Source organism: Papaver somniferum, chromosome 7 (genome assembly GCF_003573695.1).
Source record: "Papaver somniferum cultivar HN1 chromosome 7, ASM357369v1, whole genome shotgun sequence".
In the NCBI taxonomy this organism is placed as follows: Eukaryota; Viridiplantae; Streptophyta; class Magnoliopsida; order Ranunculales; family Papaveraceae; genus Papaver; species Papaver somniferum.
Genome location: NC_039364.1, coordinates 222,098,940 through 222,111,316, shown reverse-complemented (window position 1 = coordinate 222,111,316; position 12,377 = coordinate 222,098,940). Strand labels below are relative to the sequence as shown.

Here is a 12,377-nt window from a genome sequence, read left to right as displayed (position 1 = left end):
ACTGCTTACCTAAAGAATATCGAGTTCGATAGCATGCTGATTGACGCGGCCTCTTACTTCAACATCGTTACCATCAAGACTCTGAGAACGCAGGAATTCCAAAGAAGGAAGCTACTCACTCCCCATTTGTGATCAGAAACCCATAAGGTGAAGCAATAAATGCTTACGGGTACATTAACCTCGAAACCAAGGTGGGAAATGCTTTAACACACGATAAACTCCACATTATTAAAGAATTCCCAAATTATGATATGGTTCTGTGGCGCTCGTGGGTGCATAACAATAAAGAAAAGTTAGGGGTATGCCCTCTGCCTGTGTCTATACCTGAAAGGATTTCCAACAAGCCATCCAACCCTGAGGGTTATATGCTGCCGTATCAACAACTTTCCAATGTAACCCAATTTCCTGGAGAGAGAGTCCGTCGATGTTCATCCGCAGGTTTCCAGCACAAGTAAGTCTTATTGAACAACCCTTTCTGCAACCAGTCACTTCTCCCCTCGTGCAGGCCTGGGGACTCGATCCAATTATCAACCCGTGCATCACTAGGAGATGTGAATGGGATGCTGGTCCCTTCAAATATTTCATCAAAAGTTTGGAAGTTGTTTCAGTTAAAAGTAATGAATTTAAAAATCAAGTCGCCGTGTAACATCAAAACCCATTTCAAGTTGGAGATATAGTAGTGAAAGTTGCCGCTCAACCTCCTTCGTTCGATTCCACAGATGAGCCACACCTAGTGACAGAAGTTATTTTGGGAGGCTACTGCAAGCTCATCAGAGCTGACAAGTTATAAGGCGTAGTAATACACGCCCGGTGGCTCAAACCCTCCAAATCCTAAGGTGTCACGCCACCTCCGGCCTCAAATATTCCTCTTAGTGTTTCCTTCAGCAATTTCCCCTTTCATGCAATATTTGTAATTCCTCCAAAGTGATTGCACTACTTGCATTCATAGTTAGGGTTTCAATTTATCGGTTAATTAAAGTATCGTTTCTTTTAAAATAAGTTTTCCTGAATCATCTCAAAGGAGAAGTACCAAGTAAATCCAAACCCTCACACAGTCATTACCCATCAATTTAGAAACCAGAAAAACTCAAACCCTACAAGAGATATCTTATATCATTCAAAAATACTGAAGATAGGAATATGCAAGGAAGAAGATCATCAAGCGGTGGCATAGACACCTTCTTTTAAGAACAGCCGACTTCAACCTTCTCCTGACGATATTTCCTCGCTTCTCATGGCGTTTTTCCCAATTCGTGACAACCCACGCTTCTGCATACCCAGGCGGTATGCCATAGATGCCCCAAAGTGTGTAATTTGCAAGGAAAAATCAAATAGAAGGTCAGTCAAATCCTTAACCGCTATTATTATTTTCCCATGTTTTGGGTTACTGTTGCCGACGCCGGCATGTGGAGACGTTATTGTGGGAGTAGTCAGGGGGAGAGAATGTGACATGCCGACCAACACTATTGGTATCCGTCTTCTCATCGCACTATTTGTGTGTTGTGTCTCCCCATTTGCTGAATCGCTCTAGAAGAATGGAAGAACTTGTTTTTCTCAAAGGGGTTTTGGATTCTTTTCAGTCGGGAGATTTTGTTCATTCATCCAATTAAATATATAAAATTATCAAAGAAGCATGAACGAAAAAAAAGACCCTGAAGTATTAAAACATCCACAAGCTACGAAAAGATTGTTCTTCTACGAAAGGAAATAACAAAGTGGGAAAACTAGTTATCAATATCAATGTCAAGGTCAGTGGCGCCTGCACTGGAATTCTCTCCAACGGCCGCTCCAGCACCCCCTCCAACGGCTGCTCCAGCATCTTCTCCAACGGCTTCTCCAGCACCCCCTCCAACGGCTGCTCCAGCACCCTCTCCAACGGCTGCTCCAGCACCCTCTCCAACGGCTTCTCCAACGCCTTCTCCGACGGCCGCTTCAATAGCATCCTCAACGGTCTCTTTGGCGTCCTCTCCAGAAGCCGTTTCAGTCTCCTCCTTCTCGTGAGCCGCACCGACATCATTTTCTGAAACTGCTCCAACAGCCTCTTGAGGATATGCCGGTTCGTCCGCATCAGAGTCAAGGATCATGATACCTTTATGAACAGGATAATAAATCTTATTCCCGCCTGGAGGTTTCTTATGTTCAACCCTTCGTCGCTTCAGTCGAGCGACAAACTTTTCAGCCCTGACACTTGGTCGTTAAGACGCTTCATCACGCTAGGACGCCTCATCACGCTGAGATGCTTCATCACGTCTCCACTTTTCCTCCATGTCAACCAAAGCCATGAAAGATTGAACACGCCCTCGAACAATGCGTAGATGATTAAAAGGCATACCCTGTATGGCCCGACCAGCTTCACGAAACAAAGGATCAATTTTGTTTAATACATCCTCAAACGCAGAAACCTTGGGTTTGTCAACTTCAAAGCTTTTCTCGAAAGAATTGGAAGAATAATCATCTCCAGGAGTTTCCATCGTATACTGCAGATGTCTTCATCAACAACCTACGTGGTAAAAGAAAACAAAAGGCAAATTGCAAGAAGGTATGGAGCAATACCTGAAAAGAAGATGAAAACAATCCCTACCTGCCTTACATAAAGGCTCTAGATACGGGATACCAACTGGTTAGATGCTTATCTATCTGGGATAATTGACTCACCTTGGCTGCTGACGGAAAGAAACTCCCCACCGCAGAGGAAAGCATGAAGAGGGACGGGCAGATAAAGACAAAGAAGAAGTGGAAAAGTGATTCCCTTTTATACGCATAGTGCTTTCGGAATTTGTGTAAAAGAGGAATTCCTTCCTGGACCTTACGTAAAGAATGGGCAGATAAGCTTGTAGCATAAAGGATCCTTAGTCCGATCAAGGCACAAAGACGTCAGCGATGCACAGGCCTCTCGCCAAAGGTCGACCATGATTTCCTGGTAATCCCTACATGCCTTATATTTTCAGTTTGTTCTTGACTGTCACCATCTAATGCTTACCCCACAACAATGCCACTGTTATGTGCTAAGCAGGGGACTTAATATTGATGGTAGTTTTTAGTTCAGGGATAAAATTGTACAACCCTGCATTTAATATGTTGTCATTATGCAAAGAGACAGAGCCATGTAAAAGTGATGAGTTCACAATCTTTCACTTGCGCATTTATTGAGCAAATCAATATATTACTTGAAATTTATCCAGAATGGTGCATGTAGCAATAATCCCAGATATTCTGTAAATTTCGACACCTTGCCTGTATTGTTCATTGATATAAGGATCATTGAATACTTTATGTGCTATGTTCCCCGGCTGAACCCTTAATATTGATATGACATGACAATTAGTGTTCACTCGCAAGCCGAGTAGCAAGAATTTCCCAAAGTATCAAGGTTAAGGTTTGCATAAAAGTACTCAGTTGGAAAGCATGCTGCTCTCTGGAAATAAATCTAAAAACTCTGTGTCAACACGCAGAGTTCAATCAATTTTTTGATAATTCACAAGATTCAAACACCAATATAATTAATTTGCAAAAATTAGGTTTTTTGCGCTCTGCGCAGTATATCAGACTCTGCTGGTCGAAACTAAACCTAGGCAAACTAGGCAATTGATCCGTCATGGATTAGTAGGTGCAAAGTCCTACCCAAAATCAGAAAACAAGGAATAAAAGAGGAGCCACGGAAAATAGGAGAAGCAACAATGGGAGGTGACTGTGACATAGGCCAGCCGACGCCACCTGCAGATGGCCACGCCCCCATGCTGCTTGCCGGTCTTCCTCTTTTCCACTGACCAATCAGGTCGCTCTAAATCTGCCACATGCACATGAGGTGTGGCCGGGCCCAATACCTTGCCGGCCCTCTTTCCATCGACCAACAAGGTCGCTTTAAATCCGCCACGCGCACCAGAGATGTGGTCGCGACTTATGTTTGGCCGACCCCATTTCCTATTGACCAATCAGGTTGCTCTAAACCAGCCACAATATTAAAAGAGGCAAATTACACCGAATGACCACGATGCCAATTAGCTTGCCATTCCGCGCCAACATGCTAATGGCATGCCAAACGTGCCATGCCATGCCTATTGATAATCGACATGCCAAACATGCCATGCCACGCCAATTGCTAATCGGCATGCCAAAGGTGCCATGCCATGCCACGCCAACGTGCTAATCGGCATGCCAACATGCCACTCCGCCGCAGTAACATTCCAATGTGCCACAAACAGCGCAATTACGTGCTAACCCACTTTTGTTCGTGGCCAACGCCATAACAGACTCCAACTAGGGCATTTTTATCAGAAAACACGTTTTTTCTTTAGTGGCATTAGTCGAAACCCTAATTCTTGGTCGTGGTCTAAAATTGCACCACTTTGGCCCCACGACGTGCCACGAGCCATACGGGACCCATAAAACCCCACAAAGGGCGATGTACTATGACCACCCACGGCCATCCTTGCGCCTGTGGACGTTCCCACATTATGGCCATGTCATAATTCCTTTGGCGTGGCCATGGCACCATCTGCACAAAAATGTCACCATGCCGCGACCGCATCCCACACGCGCTAATTAGGGTTCTGGCATGCCAAACCCTAATTTAGGTAAGGCCGCAATGCCAACCATGCCAAATAATTCTACCTATGGCATTAGTTTGATACGGCAACTGGAGCCAATATTGCCGAGCCATATTTGGATCCAACGCCAATATGCCAAGATATAACGACCATGCCAATTGTGCCACCATGCCACTGGCGCCACTATGCCATCACCAGGTGCCAATGAGATGTGGCCATAATCAACAATCACCTTTTCTCATAAACTGCAATCACGACCGTCCAACTTCTCCACTGAGTTAACCGGCCCATAATAAGTCTCAGGTCGACACGCCATTTTCCCGCGGCAGGTTCCATGGCTTGACTTGCCACAACATGATCATCCGCCACCTAGCTGGCGCATGATTAATCAGAATAATTAGGTCTTGCACACAAGACCCACTCAGCAATCTGCTGCATATTTTTCACGAAAATACTCGAGACATCAAACATGTCACAAATTGGGGGATGCTCATCAGAATAACATAAATGTCGCAAAGGTATATAAAGTGAGTAAGACGTTACACGTATCTTTTTAAAGTTTCAGCTCAATTGACAAAACTAGTTATTTTTACTTGGGCATACAAAATGATGAACGGATATATCAGGACATTGTATAGATTCCAGATAGGATCACGAAATTATGAACAAATATATCAGAACATTTCAACATTATGATTTTTTTATTGTTTGTGATTGATGTTAACAAATTTTGATACTTACGCTAATTTGGTATCTTTTTATTGGGTTAGTCTTAGCTTCCACCTAGGCTAAATTTAACAAATTTGGAAACTACATGGGCCAAATAGCTTTTTACAAGATTTGGGTCCCCTTGTTCCATCGGTCCATGTATAGTGTACTCCATGCGCGTATATCTAGCTATCTAGAGCTGGTTAATTCAACTAAACTAAAAGGTGGTTGGTCTGGGTTCAGTTAAGCGTTTGATTTCCCCATTCCCCTCAGTTAAAGAAAGAGACCGACTATATCCTTGGTGGCGTTTGAGTTCCCCCTCCTCTTCGATATCGCGTATACTTTAGGGATTGTGTGATTTTGGAAGTTGGGTTTGCAAAATAGGAAATTTCAAGATGTCGACATTGTGAGTAATTTGAACATTTGTACAAATCTTATCTTTTATTGTTCAAAGATATTCCTTGATACTCAAGGTGAGATCCCAAACTGAAATGTTTGAGAATCTTTTTATTAAGATATTCAAATGTATATGTTTTATTTTTCCAGCAAGTAAAACATATCTCTGGAATATATATTAGTAAAGTATACGTGTATACCAGCTAATATTGAGTTGTATATAGGGATTTCAGTATTACAATTGAATATTGGTTGGGATTAGACAAAACCGAAAATAGGAATATATGACAAATCTTTAGATATTTTCGGTTATGAAAATTCTTCAGTGTCCAAACTACCTTGGTTCATAATTAGTGAAGTTTGTTCTTATTACAAACTTATCATAAGGCATGCACTTCATTTTGTAGTCACTGTTGTAGCCGACTAATAGTATTACTTGTAATACTATATTGGAGAGGAGAATAACCTAATTAGGCAAAATCTATTACGTCCTTTAAAGAATCATGTGGGATCAAAAAGCGTCTAAATAGTATCATTGGTGGGAAACTAGAATTTGCATAGTTATTTTAGTTTTCGATTATTGATTTGATTGACTAACAGTTGTTAAACCTTGATTGCACCTAGTTTCTTTATTCTAAGAACCTTCTCTTCTGATATAAGGTCACTCAAACTAGATCAAGGATTAATGGTAGTGGATATGTTTTTAGATCTGACGATAGGCTTATGATCATCCATTGTTACAGACTCTGTTACGTGCATGATCGGTCACAAGGTATCAAGTTTGTTTGTGTAGGTACTTTGAAGACATTGAAAATTTGAAGACAAGAAGATTTCTTATTGAATTATCATCTTTGTGATTTACTTCGTGCACACACTTGATCGTTTGGGATCCGACTAAGTGTTGTTTATCTTTGATAGACAATTGATTGGTAGTCGTAGTAAATCGGAAAATTATTATTGATGAATTCTTCAGTACCAGAATAGTTTGTATATCTAGATCTGGTTATCTTGATAATACTGATATTGGTAGATCTTACTGAACAAATAAGTTTATTAGATTAAAAGGAAATGCCTTTGTTGAACTCAACATATATCTCTGGTTTACTTCTTGATATTGAATACCGAAAACATATTAGTCATTTGTTGTTTCGGAAGACGATCCAAAAGAGTTAAGTGCTTGAAGTCTTCACAGAGAGGTGAAGCAACTTATGATAGTGAACTCTATCTTAGGGTTCAGTGCGTTGGCCAGATTAATTTTAGGCTTAGGTGAAAAAGCGGGGGTCTAACAACACCACCCAATATTTCGCTTAGCAATCTGTATGGACTAACTCCGAAATACTTTGCTAGAGAATCAACTAGGCAGTCAGACTCAATCTAGATAAAAGTATCTCAAGGAGTTAATTTCTCTCTCTTGATTTGATTTTTACTCAAGTTAAAATCAATAGCGAGTCTTTATCAAATACAAGGAATAACTTGGACGGTACCAAAGACCAATGTCCAAGGATCAATCAATATCCATCAACAACCAAAGGTTGGATTTCCAATTGATGATCACGAACGCACAACCTGTATTATTTCAATTATATAAAATATAATGCGGAAAAGAAATAACGCAGACACCAGAAGTTTTGTTAACGAGGAAACCGCAAATGCAGAAAAACCCCGGGACCTAGTCCAGATTGAATACACACTGTATTAAGCCTCTACAGACACTAGCCTACTCCAAGCTAACTTCGGACTGGACTATAGTTGAACCCCAATCAGTCTCCCACCGATCCAAGGTACATTTGTACTCCTACGCCTCTGATCCTAGCAGGATACTGCGCACTTTATTCCCTTAGCTGATCTCACCCACAACCAAGAGTTGCTACAACCCAAAATTGTAGACTTGATAATAAACAAATCTGTTTCACACAGAAAAGTCTATCAAAGGATAAATTTGTCTCCCACAGATAAACCCTAGGTTTTGTTCCGTCTTAAGATATGAAATCAAGGTGAACAGGAACCAATTGACAATCCGGTCTTATATTCCTGAAGAACAACCTAGATTAATCAATCACCTCTCTACAATCCTTCCTGACTACACAGGCGATTTGTCGAGGAATCAAAAACAGTGAGACGAAGATGTTTGTGACTTCTTTATCTTGCATATCGGAGAAATCTCATGATATCAATCCAATCAAAGATTGTACTCGTACGATAGAAGATGCAATATCAGATCACACAACTATGATAAAAGTAGTATCGGTCTGGATTCACAATCCCAATGAAGTCTTTAAGTCGTTAACCTGGTTTTAGAGAAGAAAACCAAAGGTTAAAGGAGAATCGACTCTAGCAAGCGCACTAGTATCAAACAGACGCGTGGGGATTAGTTTTGCACAATGCTAGATGTCTCCTTTATATAGTCTTCAAATCAGGGTTTTGCCTTAGTTACAAAGCAATCCATATTCACCGTTACATGAAAACATGATTTAGATTCTGTAGTTGTAGGAAATCCTACACTACATCCCTCATAAGATTTTATTAACATTCAACTCATTTTTGGATTAACAATCTTAATTTTATTGATCAATCTTTAAACAATCTTACAAGAAAAGATAAAGGAATCAAAAATAACCTTTTCTCTAAATTTTCTCTCTCCTATTTACTTGCTTCTTACTCAAAAAAGATCTCTCCTTTTTCTTTACAACTGAATGACTATTTATAGGGAAATACATAGTGGATGACAACTATTCTGTTCTTTATTTCCGGATATGGTTTGCGATATTCTCGCAACCTTACAAATGTTAATTTCGCAAACTCCCTAATTTTCGCAGGACCATCACATTTTTCTCATGATTTAGCTGACATCGTTTGTTATGTCATTTTTGAAGTTGTTCTGCGACACTGTTGTATTGTGTTGTTAATAATTTCGCTGAGGTATTATTGCTGCGAGATTCTGATCCTACATCTTGCCTATTCTCATATCTTCTCTGCGAAGTAGAGAATGATGTGAAAAATGCCGCAGCTGTCCATCTCTTCATATTCTGCATTTATCATACGTATCCTTTCTTCCATCTATTACAAGTCTCTGTAACGTGCTTTTCAACCCTCTGTTTTCTTTTTTACCCGCTCACGTTCTTTTCGCATTAATGGTGTTTATTTCTTCGAGTAAAAAAAATCTTCTATATATTCTTCTTACTTTCTTTCCATTTTCTTTTTACTTTCTCTTCTCTTTTTACTCTCTCATCTCTGCAACTCTATTGTTCTTCCGTAAGTTCTGCTACTGTAATTCTTCCCTCTTCAATCTTCTTACTTTTCATCCATTCCCATACTCTATATTCAGATATGCCTCCAAGCGGTCAAAACATGAGAAAATTTAAAGGATCCAAAAAGATTTGCTGAGAAGGTTTCACACTTTCTACCATTCCTGGTGAAAGTGCCAAGTCAATTCTTTCTATCAAACTTTTCTCTGATCAACATTGTGATGATCAATCAATCATAGTTTCGCTGGGTCAAATTCTCGCAGGTCTCCCCATTCCTCTTTATGACCCAGATATTCCTTTTTTATGAATTCTCGCTCATCCAATTTTCGCGAGCTATCTTCCAATTGAGTGGGGATTGCATCCGTCTGATGCTGGAGTTCGCTAACCGTGGTGCTGGTAAAGGATCTCTTTACTCTAAAGAACTTAGGGATCCTAAATTCGCAGACTTGGAGATAATCGCTGAAAAATACACAGTAGCGAGTTTCTTTGAATTATGAATTGATCTCCATGAAGAAAGAGAATACTCGCTGGGGTATTCGCTTGAAAAGGAAAGATAATATTGATGAAGTAAAATACTCATGCAAGACATTGATTGGCACTCTGGTAAGAACACAACCCTCGCCAATCCAAAGATGATAAATGGTGCGTTTTCCCTTGATGCTGTGAAAGGACCTTACATTGCTGGGTCAAATGTTCTTCCTGAGAATCTCGCTACTTATCAACCTTGGGTATTCTCTTGGCCCGAGAAGAAGAAAGAGGTATGTTTCTTCCAGTTTCGCCCACTTTACATTTCTTTATTTATCTTTATTCTTTTGTTCGCTGATTCTTGCGAATTCTACAGATCCAGAAACTGAAAGATAGCTATCACAGGACTGGAAGGCTAGTACCTTGTTAGCTCTTCGCTCATACACAGATGAGGTAAGAAATATTCTCTTATGATTTTAAACAATATATTGTTGCCTCTATTTCTTATTTCTATCTGTTTGTGAAGGTTATTGCTGGAATAGAAGAGCCTGCCAATGTTGCGAAGACTGGTGATAAAGGCAAAGGTGCTCTTCGCAGGGAAAAACCAACTGCTCCTCCTTCAAATAAGAGAAAAATCCGTTCTTCCTCTCCTTCTCATGAAAACTCCGAGAGTGATGAGGATGATGAGGATAATGATGACCTTGCTGCAAATGAAGATTCTCCATCTGAATCTTCTATGGCTAAGCTCTCTGGTATCTTTTCTGATTCTTGGCAAGGAATGGGAGATAGTCAACTCGCTAATACCTGCAAAGCTCTCGCTACGATTTGCGATGTTCCTTTATTGGATGGTGATAATTCTCTTCGCGGAGTTTCTAGATCGGTGACTCCCAACTTCCTGCATTCTCTTAATAGTCTGGTATGCTTTCGTCTTTTACTTCTTCATTATTGTAACTCAAAATCTCTTTCTATTTTAATTTTTTACATTTTCTCGCAGGCTGGAAAAGCTTCTTTCGTTGTTGCCTCAGATCTGGAGAGGAGACGCGAAATTCTTGAAAAGAAGAATCTTCAATTTCGTACAAAGAATGAGGAACTGGAAGCTGAAGTCAAAGGTCTTCGCGAGAAGAACAAACAACTAGAAATTGATTCTTCTTCGCAAGAATAAAATCTCTAGTCTTCAGCAAGCTAATAATCAACTCTATGGTATGTTATTTTCTCCTTTCCCTTCATTCATTCATCCTGTTATTATCTTATTTGATTGATCCTTTTTGCAGACATTTATGGTCTTTCTGATGAAGCTACCATTCTTCGTTCATTTCCTAATGCCTTGGATAATGACACCCTTCTTGCATCTTAATAAATCTTTAAATAGTTTCTCAAATGATAAAATTTCATCTCTTTCTCTGAATGAACTGAGATCCAAATTTCGCCTCTTAGAGATTGACCATAGATCTAGTTTAGGCTTAGCCAACCAATTTAAGCGTTTCTTTCTTAATTCTAAAGAGAAAATCAATGAGCTAAGAACCAAAATTAGCGGTCTCATAGATGATAAGGATCGCATTTCTAACCAAGGTGCTGAGACTTTGGCGAAATTCCAAGAAATTCTTCTTGAAGTTCAACTTGAACGGGATGAAGCTAACCGCCAAAATTCCGTGCTTAACAAGAGAGAAAACCAAATTCGTTCTCGTCTCCTTATAAATAATGAGGATGAATTCGCTTGGGCTACGAAAATCTTAGACGATGCCAGAAAATATTTAGGTGTAAATGTTAGTCTCCAAGTTGAGCATACAGCCTTGATTAGAGATATGATTTCTGACAGAGAAGGTTATTAACTCTTCTTCTTCACTAATCTTTTGTTTCTTATGAATTTTCATCAAGTTATTAATTGAGTGCCTTTTGCTCGCAGATTCTGAAAGTAGATATCGCGAAAGAATTGAGGAACTTGAAGCTGAAAAAGAGGAACTCGCAAAGAATCTTTCTTCTCGCAACGACAAGTGTTCTAGATTAAAGAATCAAATCAAGATCACTGTTGCGAATTTTAAGAACGACGCTCTGCATTTTCGCAATCAAACTATTCAAATGGTTTGTGATGACCATGGTTCTTGGAGGATATCCAAAAGAACATTCCTAGTCTGACCATCTCTAATAGCGAAGCTGATGATGAAGAGTCTGATGGTGATGAAGGTTCTGATGGAGATAAAAGTTCTGATGCTAACGAAGAAGAGAACAAGTCTGATGGAGATGATGAAGGATCAACCAAGAAGTAGTCTTTGTTTCTTTATTTGATCTTCTGTAATACTTGTACATTTATTCCTTCTTTTTGTATATTTGCGAATTCTTTTGGTTCTCCATATTCCTTAATATATGAGTTTCTTTCATTTTGACCTGCATTCATTAAAAAAATTCTTCCTTGCAATATGGTTAATCAACATAATCATTATTTTTTGAATTTTTGGTAAATCTATCATGTGGAGACAAATAACATTTTTTAATTTCATTCATTCCCATACTTGCCTCTGTTATTTGTATCCAAATGAGAGATTTTGCAGATTTTTCTTATTTTGTGCCTCAACTTCGCAGTTGTTTATGTATAATTTCGCAATCATATGCGAAGTGAATTTTGATTCTTTTCAAAATCTCATTCCTGTGGTCTTATTTTGCCTTCCTAGTTAAAGGTCTTATTATGCCACCTCTTGTCATTGCGACAAAATCGCAGGACGTCCTTGCACTTTCATGCAAAAACCCATTGATCTTGCCTTAACTTTTTCTTTTGTATTATGGCCTCTTCAGGAATGTTGCGACAATATGACAGGCCTAAATATTCTTGCGAAAATAAAGCCCCATTACATTGCCGTCTTGCGACGAAATCGCAGGACGTCTTCGCACTTTCATGCGAAAACCCATTGATCTCGTCTTATCTTTTTCTTTTGTATTATTGCCTCTTCAGGATTGTCGCACAAATATGACAAGCCTTAATACCCTTGCGAGTAAAAAGCCTCATGACATTTGCGTCTTAAGA

The 12,377-nt window shown here is 39.6% G+C and overlaps 1 protein-coding gene across 1 annotated transcript; it reads right to left on the bottom strand.

Moving 5' to 3' along the window:
- Positions 1–1,724: 1,724 nt before the first annotated feature.
- Positions 1,725–2,084, bottom strand: LOC113296008 (glycine-rich protein 1-like). The gene has a single exon (XM_026544337.1). The coding sequence runs from the start codon at positions 2,082–2,084 to the stop codon at positions 1,725–1,727; it is 360 nt and encodes a 119-aa protein (XP_026400122.1).
- Between the last annotated feature and the right edge of the window lie 10,293 nt (positions 2,085–12,377).

What these genes read in the sequence shown, in the direction of transcription:
- LOC113296008 (XM_026544337.1), bottom strand. Translation starts at nt 2,084, where the DNA reads ATGATCCTTGACTCTGATGCGGACGAACCGGCATATCCTCAAGAGGCT.